The sequence below is a fragment of the Sinocyclocheilus rhinocerous genome, unplaced genomic scaffold (assembly GCF_001515625.1).
Source record: "Sinocyclocheilus rhinocerous isolate Xijiao unplaced genomic scaffold, SAMN03320098_v1.1 scaffold5931, whole genome shotgun sequence".
Lineage (NCBI taxonomy): Eukaryota > Metazoa > Chordata > Actinopteri > Cypriniformes > Cyprinidae > Sinocyclocheilus > Sinocyclocheilus rhinocerous.
In genome coordinates this window covers 63,461-84,009 of record NW_015655566.1, presented here as the reverse complement: position 1 = coordinate 84,009, position 20,549 = coordinate 63,461, and the positions used below count along the sequence as shown (strand labels likewise).

The 20,549-nt window shown below is 37.2% G+C and overlaps 1 protein-coding gene across 1 annotated transcript; it reads right to left on the bottom strand.

The window, feature by feature from the left end:
- Positions 1 to 2,233: 2,233 nt before the first annotated feature.
- LOC107718443 (M-phase inducer phosphatase 1-like) lies at positions 2,234 to 9,077 on the bottom strand. Its single transcript, XM_016525512.1, has 15 exons — positions 8,547 to 9,077; positions 8,227 to 8,309; positions 7,249 to 7,300; positions 5,951 to 5,992; positions 5,821 to 5,854; positions 5,338 to 5,448; positions 5,063 to 5,176; positions 4,837 to 4,968; positions 4,671 to 4,754; positions 4,391 to 4,579; positions 4,223 to 4,309; positions 4,043 to 4,105; positions 3,796 to 3,894; positions 3,462 to 3,707; positions 2,234 to 3,365 (listed from the first exon to the last, which is right to left on the bottom strand). The coding sequence occupies exons 1-15, from the start codon at positions 8,759 to 8,761 to the stop codon at positions 3,225 to 3,227; spliced, it is 1,692 nt and encodes a 563-aa protein (XP_016380998.1). The 5' UTR covers positions 8,762 to 9,077; the 3' UTR covers positions 2,234 to 3,224.
- Between the last annotated feature and the right edge of the window lie 11,472 nt (positions 9,078 to 20,549).

Here is a 20,549-nt window from a genome sequence, read left to right as displayed (position 1 = left end):
TGGAAAAATTAAAGATAGCTTATTTTTAAATGTGCTTTATATTGTTCTTATGCCACCACCAAGTTTTCTCAAAACTTCTCCAGAATGAATTTCATAATATACTAACTTACAGTAACAAATTAGATTATATACATTCTTCAGTCTGATCTATGATCCTGTGAGGTATGAAAATTTTAACCATAGTGACAGAAAAAAGGTAAAAAAGAAAAACGTCTTTGAACAGATTCTCCAGTGCGTACATGTTAAACAAAGGAGCATGTTTATATGCAGACAAAGTACAAAGTGCCATTGACTGAAGACTAAGTTGGACTTATTCAAACACGTGCGCTCTGGCACACACAAAGGACAGTTGTTTTGCTTAACAACTGCTGGTCATGCTCACTTAACCTATGAGGGAGAAGGACACACATCTCCCCCACTTCCTGCTACATTCAACTTACATAAACACATCACATTCAGTCAGTTGATATCCAGCACACAACACAAACTGTGAGATGACAAAAGAAGAATTCATGTTCCTAGAAGAAAGGAGCACTGAGACAAAACTGATAGCCTCTCCATAGCTGACAATGAATGAAATAAAAGGTTTTACTGAAGATACAGGAAGACAGTGGGCAGAAACTAAAGCCAAGGCCACATTCAGAAGATCTTGCTGTTGCAAAAGCAATAGGATGTGGTTACAATGATGGCAATACTCCAGTCTTTACAGCCGATTCTGGTCATTTTTAGATTCAGAGGTTAGACTAACAAAGCAGAAACACAAAGACAATGGAAACTCAGCATGCGTCAGATCCTCTTACTCAAATTCGACTTTTTACCGGCTCTCTGTGGTTGAACTAAAACCACATATAATAAATATCCAAAGGGGGAAACAAAACCTGAAGTTTCAGCCTTCAGACTTAAAAGTAAAAGACTAGACATTGATTCCAGCACACAAAACATACTGAATAAATTATTTTAAGGCAATTTGAATAATTTAAGCATTACACAGTGTGCAGACTTTAAATGTAAATAGTATTTACAAAATCGTAAAGAACCTTAGCAAAGTGTTGCTGTTGTAACTTAAAGGGATTGTTCACATTAAGTTGCTGGTCCCCATTGACTTGCATAGTGTTTTTTTCTTTTCGTTTCTTTTTTTTTCCATACTATGGAAGTCAATGGGGACCAGTAACTGAATGTGAACTATCCCTTTTAGGCAAGACACCGCAGGTGATCAGGGTAAAAATCTTTATAGTATCACTATAACTTTCCCTGGTTGACTCATCAGACAAATGTTTTCTATTACAAGTTTTTTGAAACGTGATGATTAAATACATGGAGGCAGTATCTTTTTAAATATGCACAAATTTGCATAAACTTCCAGAAAAGAAATCCAAGCATTGGATAAAGCTAGGTTCAACATTCTTGCTTCATTTTGTTGACATATTAAAGGTTATTACACAGGGGATTTTACATAGCTCTTTTTATCACTCCATAAAATACTGTCAACAGCCAGGGAAAAAGGTGTAAATCAGGTTAATGACATTAACAAACTCCTCTGTAAAAACCTTCAGAATGTAGATAGGAATAAAACTACAACGTAAGTATTACATTTTGAAAAAAGTGCCTGAAAAAATGTGATAAATGTGTCATGTATTTTTGGATATCTTCTTTCCACAAGTCTAACAGAAGACATGTTATGAATTAAAATAGTAAGTATAAAGTAAATATAAAGATTTACAACACATTTTAACAGATGTAAGATCTGCATTTCAAGTTACTGCTTTATTTTTCGACATTATTTCACAAGGATCTACATTGGATTTAGTCTGGTGGGAATCAAGCTGCATATCTAAATGTCTGACTTAAAACCAATAGTTTGAAACCGCTTTAGTTTCTCCCATACACATGTAAAAGCTGTGGTAAACATGTCTTTTTAAAGTTTCATTTCTTGTTTGCTTATACTCATGAAGAGTGCCCAAAAACATTTGTACGCATTAACCGAACAGAAACTGTGCAGTAACTGGTCTGACACCGTGCCAGAGTGTTAGGGAATGGCTGGGAAACTGCTGGCTCCTCCCCTGTGGAAGAGATTTGGAATGCAAATGTGTGCAGGGACATGTGCTGGTGCTTGACTAACCACATTCAAGGTCTCTGCTAGACCTGTATATTTGAAAAAAACAAGTGACTCAACCCCCTAGGCCAGTGAATAACAGCACACAGATGCAAGAGATCAAGACATGATTCAGCAAAGAACTATTACCCCAAACTCCAAGTTTATTAATGAATACAAAAACCAGCCTCTCAGTCACACATGACCAATAAAACATACACTCAGGAAGATATAAAATTTACAAAACACACTTGCATGGGAGTGAGAATTGTAACTCTCAACTGTCACTGGTTTACAAACAAATAGAAAATCCCATTTCAGAACTTTTTAGTGAACTCTGATGTGGTCATCACTTGCTGACCAGCAGCAAAATTCAGGATCCTGTCCCCGAGTTAAAGCTGTCGGCCAAGTGAGGGAGGAAAAAAATAAAATTATTATTGCTAGCTCCCCCCAAAAACAATTGAATGTTCACAATTTCCAAAAACTCTAACCAGGACAATCAAAGCAATATGGTCATCATCAACAGAATGCTTTACACATTTCTCAAAATATATGGGTAAAAATTAAAATCATTATTTTGTGATGAGAATTTGCATAATTGTGACATTCAGAAAACTTAAACCAATTTATACAACAAATGTAATACTTAGTTCTCCTGCGAGGGGAAGAGGGGGCAAAATGAATGCATAAATGACCACAACAATTAAAAAGGGGGAAAAAGTGCTCTAGGGGAGGGAGAAAAAAAAAGCAAGTTAAAATAGTCATTAATTAATCGGACATACAAGTTAGGACAGGCCAGTGGACAAAAAAGGGGCGGGGGGGTAAAAATACAGGTTAGTTAAAACGTGTATGTGTAATACATGACAGTGACATGTAGCTGTGCGTTTCTAAAGGGAGATCAGGGTGGTGAAAACAGGCAGTTTAAAAGTGATAAGATCAAACCAAATGTGCAGAGATGCATAATAGCCTCTCAACCTCATTTGACATTGTGGTACTAAAGAAATACCAAACCCTGAAAACCAACAACTGTTCCCATCAAACACGTCTTCAGGTTTCTGCCATGTCTCATGTGTGAGGGCAGCATATGAGCAAGTAAAGGCAGTAAAATGATGAGGGAATGTGAGCACGAGTCTCAAAGATTTTTGAGACGGCTGTACATGTCTCTCTTGCTGCGTTCTCCAGCCCAGGTGCGGCTCTTAAGGCGGAACTTCCTCAGGTCTTCTTTAAAGTCTTCATGATGCATCGGCCTATAAGCCTCGGGTTCACAGACCGACTGCAGAGAAAAACGCATACTTTATAAACTTGGAAAGAGAGGAGGAGGGGGGAGGAAAAAACCAAGTAGGACATTGCATTGTGAAAACACGCATACCTTATGAAGCGGGAAAAAGTCTTTGTAGCCTCCCTTCAGGATATAGAGTTCAGGGTAATGGAGGTTGGGGTACTCATTCAAATCTCGATCTCTTTGTCGAACGTGACGGCACATCCGTGGGCCGCGTTCAGATGAAAATTCACAGTGGAAAACCAGCAGGACACGCTTCGCGGGACATTCTGGGAGAATAGGATTCTTTAAAAAGTAGTCTTCAATTTGATCCTCTTGATGGAGGTTAAGGGCACCCTGAAAGGAGGACAAAGTGGAGTCAGCCAAATTTGCCTCACACAAATACGACAACATGAAACTGCATCAGGGTTAATGAAATCCTAACCGTAATATGGCCGCCCTCATACTCATAAGGATAGCGGCAGTCGATGACAAACAGCCTCTCCACCAGATCGCTGTACTGCCCGTTCATTGCTTTAACCATCTGATAATACAGAAACAGATGTTAGAAAACAAGGAAAGGTGCCAGTGCACATACTTTGTATAGACAACAAGCAACTCATGCAACTGCTCGTTTTGCATGCTCTTGCATTTGAAATGTGCATGCTTAATGTTAATTTGTGCAAACTTACAATATCTGGAGTGATGTATTTCAACTCTTGGTGTTTTCCTTCTACTGTGGGTAGAGCAGGAGCCTTCAAAAAGACAAATGAATGCTTTAAAATAGTGTTTGGTTTTATCATTATGCTATATTATATTATATTACATTATATTATATATGTTTTTTGTTTTTATTTAAAAGCACTAATCACCTTGGTGAAATCTCCAATCACATTACTGGGATCTGTATCCAACATTTTTTCAATCTGTGCATGATCAAATGACTTTGACCTTTGAACCTGTAAGGGGAAGGGATCAAAGTTAGACCCAAATTATAAACTCTAATTATGGGTGCTGATGTTTTTCCAGTGAGGTCTGACCTGATGAGGCATAACATCCTCCTGCTCTGTGGGTGCAACTTGGGTCCCTGCCAGGCTCCGCCTCCTCTTCACTCTGACAGGTGTGTTCTCATCCTGTGGCCTCTCGGGTCTCTTCAGTGGGATACGCCCAACAGGGTTTGGCATAGAGGGAGATCGGAACAAGCCACGTGGACGGCAGCGAACAACAGGCTAAGGGCAATAAAGTGGGTTTGGTTGTTAACTATCATGTCAATAACCATAAAAAACGAATCAAAAAGAGATAGAGAGTGTAACAGCATACCGAATAATTACTGTCAGTACTTTGTTTAGCCACCAGAGGAGCTGTGAGAAGGCTGTCCATTCCAAAAGGAACCTCAGAGTCATTCTACACAAACAAATGCATCATGGTTATTTACAAATCAAAAAAAAATATATAAGAATAAAACAAAAGCAAACTGAAAAGTCACCTCCACATCATCCAGCCCCTCTAAGAAGCCATCATCATCATCATCATGGAGACAGGAGAGAGAGGGGCGGCGCAAAATGAAGGGACTGCTCTCATCTGAAGAGTCGGGCTGATGGGATGAAGGCGGAGAAAGCTGGAGAATAGAGGAAGAACCAAGCTTTTAAAAGTTACATCACCATAAAAATTAAACCTTTAAGAACAGGTTCTGCCAGGGATACATGTTGTACCATTAAAGCAGGAGCAGAGTTGGGTCGGCAGGCAAAAGCATCCTTGGTGCCTCCAGTGGACCGCATACGACAGCGCGATGCCGGCATAGAAGGCTTCTTGAACTCAAAATTCTCCTGTAAAAAGACAAGAGAAAATACAAAGTTATTCCAACACCGTGCCCCATGAATTCCCATAACTCAACTCTCTCAAAAAGCAATTTCTAGTCGATTTTGAGCATGAATACATCAATATACTGCCTACAGAACCAGACAAACAGGAGACACAAAACACACACCTCAGCCAGGTTCTCTTTGTTGTCGCTGCCATTTGCACGAGTCCACACTCCATAGCGCGAAGGATCTGGTTCTTTATTTTTTAAATTGGGACTGTGACCCAAAAAATGCAGCTACAAAGAAAAAGAATCTTAAATGTATACTTGCAAGTTGCACTACTGGTCAAAAGTTTGGGGTCAGTTAGATTTTTAACACTTAATTAGAAAGGACACAAATCAAATCAAAAGTGACAGTAAAAACACTTGTAAAGTATCACAAATACAAGTAGCACAAAAGCATTTTAGAATGACTTCTGAAGGGTCATGTGACACAAACTAGAGTAATGGCTTCTGAAAATAAATGACATTTTAAAATATATTAAAGTAATTTTATTTTCTTATAGATTTTTTTTTTTTTATACCAAAGGCAGTCTTGGCGAACACGGGAGACTACATAAAAACCCAAACTTTCGATTGAAAAAATTTAATTCTAGAGAATAAACTTACTGGCAAAGAGTGTATCCTGCGAATGGGCATTTTTCTGTACAAACAGAAAGAACATTTGGTTAAACCCAAGTCAATACAACAGCTTTCACAGACAACTGCATCCTCTGCTTTCTAGTGCAGGACCACTTACTCATTAACTGCTCGCGTGGCATCCTGCATGGCCTTCTCAAACCTGTGAGGAAAAAGAAAATGCTATTAAACAGTTCCTAGTGTATTCAAAGTCTCCTCCCACCCCAAACAAACACTAGCCCAGATGACAATTCATGTCATTTAACTCTCAGATTAGGCCCCTCCCTCAGGACTCAATATTTAACAAATACACGGCAATGCCCACCTGTAAGCAAAACAGTTCTCAGCAGAACCAAGGAGGGAGGGGGGTCTTCTAATTTACCATATGCCCAGACAACGTTAACCCCCTCTGCAAGCCTCTCTTGTTGGAAGAGGGGAGCAGGGGGAGAGATTGAATGGTGGTTTGGAGGGGGAGGAGGTAAGGAGTGTGGCTCTTAAATAGCATAGGAAAAAGGGGGAATTAGTGTAAAGAAGGGGGTTCTGTAGTAACCCTGGCTACCTCACACACACGCACATGCATTACCGCTCGTTTTGGATGCCTGCTCTCACAGGGCATGAAAAGCGTGCCACTACTCACCCAGCCCCCTTCAGGAACGAGCCACACAACACACACACTGATGTGTGAGGAAGCCAAACAGCTTCAGGCCTGGCTGCAGATAAATGGATTCCGACACCAAATGGCTTGGAAATGAGAACGGTCTCACAGACTGTAGATTACCAGAGAGCCAGGGTGTACACAGATTTAATGCATGCTGGGTGAATAATACTATATCTGAGCCTTTGCAAATTTAAAAGGCTTACCCAAATGAATATTTGTTTTATTAAATTAAACTCAGGCCTGGCTGCAGATAAATGGATTCCGACACCAAATGGCTTGGAAATGAGAACGGTCTCACAGACTGTAGATTACCAGAGAGCCAGGGTGTACACAGATTTAATGCATGCTGGGTGAATAATACTATATCTGAGCCTTTGCAAATTTAAAAGGTTTACCCAAATGAATATTTGTTTTATTCAATTAAACAAATGTCATTCTGCCTAAAATCTCAATTTGTACCTCACAAAAGAAAATCATCCTTGTGAATAACTTGTGAGTAAATAACATTTCATTTTTGGCGGAATCATTAATAACAGGATGTGCCACGTGGCTCAGATATCCAGTGATTCTGTGTTTGTGATCTGTGATGGATGCCAGCGTATGCTCAGCTAATCCATGAAAAACAGACACGCTGAGCATATGTATGGTTCATCTAACGGCGGGGACTAGATTAGACGTATAATCCTCAAGCCAAGCATTTTAGTCAAGCTCCATCTCACATATCAGATATGATGACCAACAGACAGAAGAATCATACTCACTTCTGCTCAGCATCCAGAGTGTCCAAAGGGCTGGGAGACTCTAGTCCAAGACCTGTAGAGACGAGACACAGGTGAGAAAACCTGCATACGCTGTTAATAATACAGCAGAGCTAAACTATAAAGATTATTGCTCACATTCCAAATGGTATGACTGTCACACACCCACACACTGTTCAGCAAACCGCTTTAACATTCCTTTTCACCAAAGCACATTTTTGTTAGAAGCACTTAATTTAACTTCTAGCAAGCAATTATATCCAACTAGTATGCATTCCAATTATTGCTCGTACCCACTCCAGCTTTAATTATTATTAGATACTTTAACAATTTGGAAGACACAAAAATCTCTTAATTACTACTAGCAACACTTCTCATCTTACTAGTTTTTTTTTTAATTGCCATATAGGATAACTTAATAAATTCATGATTTATAAAATACCAACACACTGTTGGGTAATTTGTAACTATTTAATGTTTTGGCGGATTGTGGTCAATTTGTATATTTCAACTGTTTTCATACGATCTACAACCCACTGAAGGTTAGGTTTATGGACTTTCAAGCTTTTCGTACAAAAAAAAATCTGCACAAATCACCACCTCCTTACATTTTCTCATGAGGTCAGACTGGCCATCCTGACATAGCACGTGTGTATGTAAGATGCATAACACGTACATAAACGGGTACAAGTGTCTATTCATTTAACACTGACAACTGGAATTGATACTAGTAACTTGGTTTGAATAAAGTAGTACTAATACTTAAAGTAGTTAATAGTTACACACATACATACATATATATATATATAAATAACTAAATAAATAAAGTCATTCAGCTGCTTTCTAGTAATCATAAATAACTGGTAGTGACATAATGGACACTGTAATGGATAAATGTTAAAACAGAGCATCAAGCTCAGATGCATCACTACTAGTTTTAAAGTTTTTACAGGAAAACAAATGAAGGTTTTCCAAGTTAACCTGCATCTGAAGAGGCATCAGAGGCGAAGGACGGGATCTTCAGGAGGGGAAAAGTTTTCTTCCGCTTTGGTGTATCACATTGACTACATCAAAACGTCAAATCAAAGAGGTTAAAAAACTGAAATGTACTGCATCATAACATCATAATATAAACAGCTTAAATATTACACAACCGCACCAGGCCTTGATAACGAGAGCAGTAAAAAGTCAATAAATTTAATAATCAGCCTCAGAACAATTACAGGAAGTAACGTTAGCTCCGCAGTTGTTTACTTTTTTACTCGTGCGGTGCTACCAAAAGATAGCCCAGTTTCACTCACCCTCCAAGAACAGCGAGATTATTCATGTTTAGAGCCAGGTTGGTCACAGGAGACAGCACTGTCATGGGTCCGGGGGAGGCCAGGTTCTTCATGCAGGGGGAGCCCCTCGCCCCGACCTCCGGCAGAGAGAACCGAGGTCTGAGGACTGATTCAGGCCCGGCGCTGAACGGGTCATTTACAGGGCTGACGTCGCCTGGAGTAATTTCAAAGTCCATTTCTGAAGGGATTATTGTTGAAAATAAGATCCAGTCAAGCGCGATTAAGACGACAAAGGGTTAAAGCCAAGTTAGCTAGCGCACAGCAACCCGGATAGGGGCTTAAATTGAATTTATTTAGGTTTGAGAAAACAGCTTGCAGAATTCTGCATAATAGCTACGCCAGATCACACAAGGTACGATAAAAAGGGGGTTTAAAAATCCATCTTCCTTGATCTTTGTTGTCAGAGAGCTGCCGATTCGATCGCACCTCTCTGACCTTTCCAAACTCTGCTGGGGAAGAAAAGTGCTGAATGTAGCTCTTATTTATGTTCAAAACATGCAGTCCACAAGCGGCAATTGGAGTAGCCAATGAGCAGCGCCGTTACATCTGATTCAACCAATCACATGCGCTTCCTCTTTTTTCCGCATTGTTCTCTGAGAGAAGGTGGGCGGTCCAAAGAATGACAGACAAATCTGATGTCCAATGAACATTAAGGTAACAACAGCGCTTCTATAAACTCATCCAATGGCTTTTATGTTTACACAAATTGGGCGGGATAAAAATGTATAGCTGTGGAACGAGGAAAGATTTTCCCGCGGAACAGTTCAAGCTGCCGCTTGGTAACGCCCTCAGTTGCAAGAAAACCAATCATATGCCAACGTCCTGGCGCGGAACGTACCACTCAAATCTCATGGACAAAGTAAATATATGTTTGTTTAATACAAAATAAACGTTTATAAAACGTCTGTTTGGTACATATTTGTGCTGGTAGTTTTCTGTTTACTTATAGGTAGTTGAAATGGAAGTGTGATTTGATTTGATATGTCATCATCCATCTAAATAATTTTAAATCTAAATCTTTTTTTAAATAATTTTTAAACGAATGTTTCAAGCTTATCATGCATGCACTTGTTATTATCTCATATTAACTGAGAGAGAAATCTTTACCAAAATATGAAAATGTTTCTCAAAACAAGTTAGTTGCTATGGAAGTACTATTGAAAGTTAAGGTAATTACATTAAAGGCAAAACTAGTTTTTGTTGCCAGTTCTATATGTTTGTGTGTATGTTTGGGGGAAGGGTGGTGACACTTTACCTTTATGCTACAAGTGGCCTTTGTCAGAGTGTGTCACATGAATTAAAACAAGGCTGTGATAAATATATGTAAATTCCTTCCCTGGCCTATAGATCTATGTGGTGAGGATATGGTGAAAGAAATGAAACTGTAAGAGATAAAACATACAGTCACTTACCATTCAGTGCACGCCCAAAAAATATCTAATATCTCACCTCACACATGCATCACAAGCTACGCCATGACAGCCTTATTAGAAAGACAAAACAACCTGCCCGTTTCTGTTAGTCTTGATAACCTCCCAGTCACCCTCCCATGCTTCTGCAGGATCCCTCCAATTTTAGCACAATGGGACTGTGGGAATAGGATGGGAAAGCTCATTGATTTACTTGCATGTCATTTAGTCATTTTTTATTGTTGTTTTTACATTCTTCTGTTATATATACTGAGTAGAGACAGGCACGGGCAGAATCCTATACTATAAGGGTTTGTCAAGGTTTTTAACCAAAGAATTATAGGATGTCTTTTTTTATTTGGTTGCAGTTTTTTTGTAATTTCTAGGTAAACCAGTTTAAATCTGTTTTTTTCATGTTGTGTGTTTGTTTGTTCTGAATGTTCATTTGCTTCACAAATCTGCAACAAACACTACTGTTAAAAAGGTTGAGGTCAGTATGATTTTTTTTTTATTCTTTTGAACATTTCATTTATCAAAGAATCCTGAGAGAAAGTATCACAGTTTTCACAAAACTATTAAGCAGCACTGTTTTCAACATTGATAACAGTAAGCAACAAATCATCATTTTAGAATGATTTCTGAAGGATCGTGTGACACTGAAGACTGCAGTAATGATGCTGAAAATTCAGCTTTGCCATCACAGGAATAAATTACATTTTAAAATATATATTAAGAATAGAAATTTCTAATAGCATTTAACAATGTTACATTGCTGTATTTTTGCAGCCTTTGGTGAGCACAAGAGACTTCCTTCAACAACATGAAAAAAATCTTACGACCCCAAACTTTTGAATGGTAGTGTGCATTTTGAGTTGATAAGTAATTTTGTATCAACAAATAAAGTCTAAATGTGTGACTTTACCTACTCTACTTTATCAGACGTAGCATATTACTAGAAATACCATATTAGATTTACAGCTTCCTGGTCTAGTTACTATTATTGAAATCTCAAAATGCACAATAAATTCATACTAAACAACAGCAGACAAAGTCTCATGTCAAACTGGATGAACAGGCTTGTATTAAAGGATCTCAGAGAACTTGCCCAGACAGTTTTACGAACTGATGTTTGCCTACAGGTAAACTCCTGCTGTGAGGATTCACAATAGGACATGTGGGGTTCCTCAGGGCGGGAGAGATTATAGCCTCAGTTAAGATACAATTGTATCAGCACTGATATGATCTCTAAATTTAGATTTTTTTAACTGTCTGTGGGTCTGAGAAATAATTCACACACAACTTGATATCATTAGTGTTAAGAAATAATATGCACTGCTCAATTAAAGATGTTAAGCAATCACTTGAAATTGAATTAAATAAAGTGCATTTACACCTGAAATGAATCCTGCTGATATATTTCTTATAATATTTAAGGACCTAACACTAATGTAATGTTGGAATAAATTGCTAAACTGGTGGTCCCAACACAATAGCTTATGAATGTATTGTGTTTGTGCGTTGACCCATTAAAAATGTCTGCTGCTTTAATGAACTTCCTGGATAAAGAGTAAAGTGGGAACTCATTCAGAAAGGAAGATGGTACTCTATCCATGATCCACTTTAATTATCTAGAAATGGTAGATAGAATGAAGTACACAATCCCTTTAAAATCCCTAAAACGTCAGCTTTTGTCTGTGTGTAAGTGAATGTTCACATCCATGTGATGTGACAGGTGGTCTGGCCTAAATGCTTCGCATTTGAGACTACTGCCTCAGTGAATGACTGAGTGTGAATATAAGCATTTGCATAGCTCTAATGTGGAGAGTGTATTTCTCTGTCATTAATGTCCTCTGCAGTTAAACCTGCCACATTACCCCCCTTAGCCATCAGGAACAACCCCAAAGCCCAAATGGTGCAAAGGGTCTTGCATTAAAACATGCATTGAGGCAAGAACTGAATGCACTAAACCCCTCACCTGCCTCACACACACCTCACTTACTAAAGATGTAAGAAATACATATGTGGTAACTAAATGATCTTTGGTAGAGATCTTAAAGTCAAACAGCTGTTAAATACATTTAATCAGATGCATTTAGCGAATTAAAATGAAAAGAGACAGTTTGTGATCCAAAGAATTAAAAGAAAATATATTATAGTTTAAATTTATATTAAATGCAACAACTGAACTTTAGAGTGCTTTTTTGACCAACTTAGGTAGGACTTTTAGTACATCTTCTTCATATATAATTTCATATTTACTTCTATTTTCTCTGAAATATGGTTAAAGTGCATTGCTTAATGTGTCAGTACATTAAGCAGTGCACTTTAACCATATTTCAGAGAAAATAGAAGTAAATATGAAGCATTAATGGCAAACGAAAATATTTCATATAATTTAAATCTGAATGTCATGTATTTAAATATATTTATAATTTCACATTTGTAATTGTGAAGCTGCAATTTAGTACATTTAAAATATATTAATTTTAAATGTAATATTGAATAAAACTCTTCAGTTAAAATTATAATAAATTACTTTGAATGTGCTTTACTCAACACCTCAAAATAAGTGTTTCCTCTTTAAAGCATGACAAATGATTATTAAAACATAATGATTTAAAATCCACTTTAAAGTAAAACTTTTAACTCAACATTATTATAAAGTGAATTTTTTAAAGTCTACCTAAGAAACAATTTTAATGAAAGTGTACTCTCTATGAGTGGCATTTTACTTCATTAATATTATATATATATATATATATATATATATATATATACATACTTTTAAGATTTTAATGCATATTCAATACAATTTAGCACACTTCTGTATTCGGTATTATTTCAAACACAGATACATTTCTCAGTCTTGTCCATCTGACACACATTTTTTCTGTACACAATGAAGTGATCACTGCTAACCACTGCTTTCAGGTCAGCATGAAAGAGAGGGAAAGAGAGGCACTGAGACAGAGAGAGGGGGAGAATGAGACAGCCAAGAACATCTACCTCCTGAGTCTTCTGGGAACAGATGGGCCTGCGGGGAGAAAATAACTCAGCCTTAGGCTGGTGTTCGGGAGGGAATACGAAAAAAGCAGAGACAAAAGAGAGAAGGGGGAGGAGAGCGTCGAAAAAAAAGGAGAGTAGGGGGTTTGTTGGGAGGGAGGCGTAGAGGCCAATGGGTTCCAACAGACCTGAGACGGAAAGGAGACGACAAGGCTAGAAAGAGGAAGAGAGAGGTGAAATAGACAGGCCTATACAGCTGATCAAAGACAGTGACAGCTGGACATTAACACGCAGGACGGAGCAAAAGAATGTGAGGAGGGTTCAAAGATGACACAGCTGATCAACATGAAATGTTTACGACAATATTAAAAGGATCTGATAACATATCTTCACAGTTTCCACAGAAGCAAACGTGGGCAGATTCACACGTATCAAAGTTCAAAATTGTCCACATGATTTTTCAGTTTTTCAAAATCAATTTTGAGTGTTTTTAAACTTTAAAATGCAGAAATATTGAACATTCCCTATGACCAAAATTAACAATTAAAAACAGCACAAATTATAACAGCTTTCTCTGAATGACTAAACAGCATTATGGGAAACGGTTTTATTAATTAAAGACTTAAATACTTCCTCATCAAACCCCCAGTCAACCTGTGACGCTGCTTTCAGCCGCTTTGTAAAGACACACAGAGCTCTTCAATGGGGGTCCTGTGACGCATATTGATGGTCTATAAACACTGATTGTCCCCAGTCTAAAGCAGCCTGTAATTGTGTGTGAAGTGGACCATCAGCGGTGTTAATACAGCTCTGTGTTTGCACAGGAATGTTTAATGAACCGATTTGCAAATGCATCTGTGTGTTATTCTGAGCTCAGCAGCTTTTATCCAGTCATTAATAATCCATATCCCACCTGCTGATCAATATTTCATTATGCTTGTCATTTAATGCTGGACTTTAACCGCTCTGAACAGTTGTACTAGACATAATGTACCCTATTCAAATGAATATGTTTTCGGTTGTCCATTATTAGTCATGAATTGAACAATTCAACTACTATTAGAGAGTATAATATTAAAATATAGTATGTTCATTGTACGTATAATACATGGTTTATTGTATAATAATATTTAACAAGTTCACATTTGCTATTAAATGCATAAAAATGAACAGAACTGAAGGTGAACAGCTGTTTACGTACCCTAGCAGTGAATGACATGATTACATGAACAGGCTCCTCCTGAACTTCAGTGTTCAAAACTAAGACTATTACAAATTATTTTCGTTAATTAAAATAAAGCTGAAATAAAATAAAATCTAAATCTTAGATGAAAAACTTAAAATTTGCAATAAAATAAGTTTAAGTTGAGGCACATAAACTGAACTAAAGTTAAAGCTAAATATAAATATTGTAAACTAAAATGACAAAAGCACATAACAAAAGTACTAAAACGTAAACTAAAATTAAAGTGAAATCTGAAAATCTAAAAATAAAAGCTAAGTAAAAAATATTAATAAATACTAATATTGATACATTTTACTGTAAAAATAGTGCAGTTGTAAAGTGTAAAGTTGTAAAGCAAATTCAATTTAAGGTCTACACTCCTCAAGGGCCCTGACGAGTGTTGAACAGAATAACCCTTTTTAATCAAATAAATCTCCAGAGATTTGTTTTTTAGGCAAGAGCAGTCTTTAAAGGAGTAGTTCACATCCAGAATGAAAATTCTGTCATCATTTACTCACCCTCCACTTGTTCCAAACAGATGATGGGCACCATTGACTTCCATAGTATTTTTTTTTTCATACTATGGAAGTCAATGGTGGACATCAACTGTTCGGATACTAACATTTTTCAAAATATCTTCTTTTGTGTTCAACAGAAGAAAGAAACTCATACAGGTTTGGAACAAGTGGAGGGTGAGTAAATGATGACAGAATTTTCATTCTGAAAGTGGACTACTCCTTTAAACCACCAGGAAGAGAAAAGGAGTGGCAGTTTTGTGGTAAAAGTTTCAGTAAACATCCTTGAACTTAAATTATATTTCAATGAACTTTCAGTTATCTAGTTTGAGCATAAACAACAATATAATCTTTCATAATTATCTACCATAAAGGTTCTTAACACCTTGGCTGCTGTTTCTGAAGTGAACTTTATGTCACTCTGAATAAAAATGCACTGTATCTCCGATATCTTAACCAAGGCACTCATCTCAGGAGAAAAATCTTGATAACTCTCTTGATAACTCAATCATGACAAGAGAAAACCTCTGAACATGTTGAATAGTTTTAGCCAAAATAATAAATCCAGCTCTGTTAGCCTGTTTTGTCCCAGCAGCACTCAGAAATCAGTGAGCCGTGTCAAACAAACATATAATTGCTGGAAGGTACAATTGTTTGTTTGTTTTAGATAAGTGACAGCAGGCTGAATAATGAATTCATCTAAATTTGATGTTGTCAGGTATGTTTTGGGGATAACAGAAAGATGAAACATTACTCCAGTGTTTGAACATGCACAAACACAACAAGCGGTTGTCATACTGATCATCTGGTCTTATCTATCAATGGTTATTTTCATTGTGGGATATAAGGGAGGTGAAGCAGAGATGGTTTGACATGATATACAGCAATGTCTCTGATATCAGGAGAGTTGTCTGTTAAGTCTTTTGTCTTGATTTTTGTATGTTAGCAGTATGTATATTGGCTATGTTTGTGTGTGTGTGTGTGTACAGGTATATATGTTTTATGAGGACACAAATGTGTATAATGACATGTGTACTACAACGTAAATATGGTTTATGAGGACACTTCCTGTGTCCCCGTAAAACAAAAGGCTTAAAAAACATACAAAACGGTGTTTTATGAAATTCAAAAATTGCCAGCAGTTTCCTGTGAGGGTATAGGTTTAGGTGTAGGGTTGGTGTAGGGCAATAGAAAATAAATTTTTTACAGTATCAAAACCATTATGCCTATGGAGAGTCCCCGTAAACCACAAATACAAGTATGTGTGTGTGTGTGTGGGGGGGGGGTTGAGTTAAAGAGGTTTGGTTGGGTGCATCTCCTGTCTCTTCCAGTTTCACACAAAAATATCTGTTTTCACTGGCCTGTCACTCATTATCGGTCAACACCACAACAATGATGTGTCAGATATTTATTTTATATATTGACAGCGCATTCACTCCACATTGTTTATTTTATAGTAAAATTATTAATAGGTGTTGTTAACTGATAGCAGGTGAAGCCTAACTTTTTTTCATAATTATCTGATTGTGTTAACAAAAGTAGGGGCACATAGACTATTATTTAAAATTAACATTCCTTTCAGCAGCAGCATGTTTTTCTGTTTTTTTTTTATTTTATTATTATTCTTTATCTGCTCTTGGCACCCCCACACACTTCCATCAAACACTAGGTGGCGCTAAAAGTACCTTTGCTTTTTAGATAATAATTCTGGAAATTATTTATTTAATCATTTTGCAGTTATGTGCTGATGTATTTGGGGTTGGGGGGGCATGACTAATTGGCCTATTTCTTGGGGCAGAGGGAATTTAGCCATTTCTAAATGATCAGTCATTTATAATATCAACGTGATTGACAGAGGAAGGCTGTCATACTAACGTCTACTAGAGGGCACTAAAGGCATATGATAGGAAGTCCTTATAGGTCTCACTGTTTTTCTAGGTCTCATAGTCATAGTTTGGCATCAGTGTAAAAGTTTATTTCTATGACCATGTTACACTTACTCCTGAGTTATAGGTAATAGGTAATACATTTGGAAAGATCTCTTTGATCTCCAGAGACTTGTTTTTTAAAAGCTGAACGTGAGTGTTGCATTTTTAGAACGCAGTTTTATATGTGAGACACTCCAATACATAAATAAATAAATAAATAAATAAATGAAATACTCAATAATAATACTAGTGGATTATCCGGGTGCCAATCTATGCCAGTGTTGTACCGAATTCTGACTCCCGCCAGATCATTACTCCCCTAGTATTGGTAGGTTTAGGTGGTAGGTTTAGGATTAGGTGTCGGGAAGGGGTTAGGATTAGAGGTGGGGTTAGAATTAGGCAATCAGATAGCGGCTTCAACTAGGGGGGTAATCATTTGGCAGGAAGTCGAAATTCGGCACAAATCGCAGAACACAGACAAGTAAAGTATGTGTCCGCAATCCCGTGAAGAACTATAAACAGAAATATGGAGCATCTCTTCATGAGCGCAGTGCTGGTTACATTGGGTCTGGTTCACGTGCACACTCATTATGGCGGTTATGGGGAAGCGTATACTTTAGTTTAGATTAGTATTTAGGGGGTTTAGCGCAAGTTACCCCCAGGGGTCCTCGTAAAGCTGGAAGTAGAGCAATGCCTGCAAGGTGGGAGGGCGGGAAGCAGGGGGCTCTCTAGATCATGACCAACATTTGTTTTTATTACTCTGTTTCCAAATACAGACTCAAATACACTCTTTACACTTCACACCATACAAGTCACATACAACCAAGTGCCAAGGGACATGAACCAGAGTACCATTTAAATATCATGATACATGAATTACAGTATCATGCTGTCAGCCATTTTTCTCAACGTGTAAATGAGGGTTAAGGCTAGATGGCATACAGCAAAAACTACTGGGCATGCGCACATCAATATAGCACAATTTTTCACACACTGTACAACAATACTATTTTTGCCAGGGGGCTCTCTAGATCATGACCAACATTTGTTTTTATTACTCTGTTTCCAAATACAGACTCAAATACACTCTTTACACTTCACACCATACAAGTCACATACAACCAAGTGCCAAGGGACATGAACCAGAGTACCATTTAAATATAATGATACATGAATTACAGTATCATGCTGTCAGCCATTTTTCTCAACGTGTAAATGAGGGTTAAGTCTAGATGGCATACAGCAAAAACTACTGGGTATGCGCACATCAATATAGCACAATTTTTCACACACTGTACAACAATAATGACTATTTTTGCATTATTGTAAGAGGTAGGTTTAGGGTTGGGGTATATTGTAGACGTTAATAAAACACAATCTAATAGGTAGAAAATTCAATTTATTGCTAGCTTCCGGTTTTTGCTGTATCCCTTCTAGCCACAGCTGTAAATGAGAGATGAGGGGCTGTAATACTAATGATGTCCACAAGACGGAGCCACATGATACAATTTATTTTAAGTCTAATCTTTAACCATCAGTTTGAATGGCTGTATTTGTGTATCTTTTGGAACTATTGTGTATTTTTTTGTAAGCTGTTTCACCAAACATATTGACTTTTATAATAAACTATTGACTTCCTGTAATATTTTGACATATACATGGCAGTTTTACAACTCGTCATTTTGATCAAATAAAACAAATGATACATGCGAAAGTTCTAGTGATTATCTCTGATTAAATAGTATTTTTAAAAGAAACAACAGGTACCAGTTTTGGGACATGTTTTGTCCCATGTCTCAAGATCCAATGAGCTACAACTGTAGTTATGCGCATTTGCTCATTAATCCGTTTCTTTCATTAGTCACACTGCTATAGATTTTATAGGATTAATAGGGTTTTATAGGATAAGATTCTTGCGCTAACAAACCAGCCAGTGAAAATAAGTTTCTTGCACTAATTAAACAGCCAGTTAGAATAAGATCTCTAGACATGGGATCTTGCTATAACCCTACTGCAGAGCCATAACCCTACTACTAAACATAACTCCACCCATTAGGTCCACAGAGGTGGGGCTGGTCAGGGAAGGGGAGCTGGATGTCATTGGCTCTGTAGTGAGCACTACTTGCTAATACTGGAATTTTTCTGTCTTTTTATATGATGATTTATTGCAATTTGGCCTACTTGACCACCATAACCCTATGTGATTTAAAAAATGCAGGACCATATAAAACAATTACTATCTAATAGGCTATATTTGAACAAAAAGTAGAATCTTAAAATATTTAACAGATTCAGAACTATTCGTTTTTAAAATAGCCTACCCAAAACCTGAAAGGTTTTCACAAAATCAGAAGTAAATGAATGTGCATGTGTGGATATGACATTTACACAGTAAATGTACAAGCATTGAAATCAGTACTGGCAAATTACATAAAAAACGTTTTGCACCGTTTTTGTCGGGGCTGAACGCAGCCCAGGTGTTTGTCAAGTATATTGCGGCAATTGACGACAGGTTTGCTGAGGATGCCATCTATAGGGCGTTCTGACAGTCATAGTATTTTCTTTGCTGTGATTTGACAGTGGCAGCGATTTTAATGTTTCAGGGTGATCAAATAAATTACGACTTTAATTCAAACTGTGTCTGTGTTTATTTTATTATTATATAGATCTACTCACATGTTGAACTTATTTTAACTTGAGCGCTGCGTTTTTGTAAGCTACAGGCCTACCCGTTTTGCAGCTAGAGACACTAAGAGCTTGAGAGAGCATTCCACCACTTTATGTATTTATAATGCTGCAATAAGACGCATGTCAATGTGACGTCACTGAAATTGGCTATAAACATGGAGCATCTCTTCACGAGCGCAATGCTGGTTACATTGGGTACCTGGTTTCACGCGCAGGGGGAGGGGCAGGGGAACTTGTACTTTAGTTTAGATTAGTACTTGGGGGGTTTAGCATTAGGGACCCCCAGGGGACCTCGTGAAGCTGGAATACTGCAGCGCCTGCAATGGGTGGGGAGCAGCGGGCGCTCTAGATCGTAACAACTTATTATTATTATTATTATTATTATTATTTCCAAAAAATAGACTCGCATACACTCTTTACCCTTCACGTTATTCATGTCACATACAACCAAGTGCCTTGGTAAACCAGAGTACCATGTAAATATTATTTTAAAAAACAGCATTTTACTTTAATAGAAGACACAAGTAGTTAAATGATTTCAACATCATTTATGAATAATGTCAGTATTGCTGACTTAGGAGTTTATAATTTAAAATAATAACAAATACCAGTATAATTAAAAAATCTAATTCAAATGAGGTTCGTGAGCATTTATCACAAGCATTAATGAATTTTTTTTTTTATAAAATTTACTAGATAACATCTTGTTCCAGTCTATGAATCTGACTGTCAGTCTGTGTATCAGTGGTGGGGATTTTTTTTTGTGTGACTCTTTCCAAAGGTTTCATAATTACACCAATAGGACTAAATGACTGTCTTCATGAATTAATTTTTTGAATCCTTCATTCAACAGATTTGCTCAAAAACACTGATTTGTTCATAAATGAAACAAGTGACTGTTTTAATGAGTTAGTCATTGAATCATTTACACAAACGATTATTTGTTATTCATTCAGTGTTCATTATGTGTTAACTTCTCATTGATCGATCTGTTGCAATGTCCACTACAATGCATTCAGTTATCAAACAGAATGAAGACTGCTGTCACTGATTTCCCACTATGCTGAATTTGTTTGTGGACACATGTATTAAAGATCTTGTGTATAAAAATGGCCAGGTACTTCAAAATTCAACCAATGCCAAACAACCTTTCGATATTTGCTAGTGAACTGCCAACGTATAAAACCATGAATGTG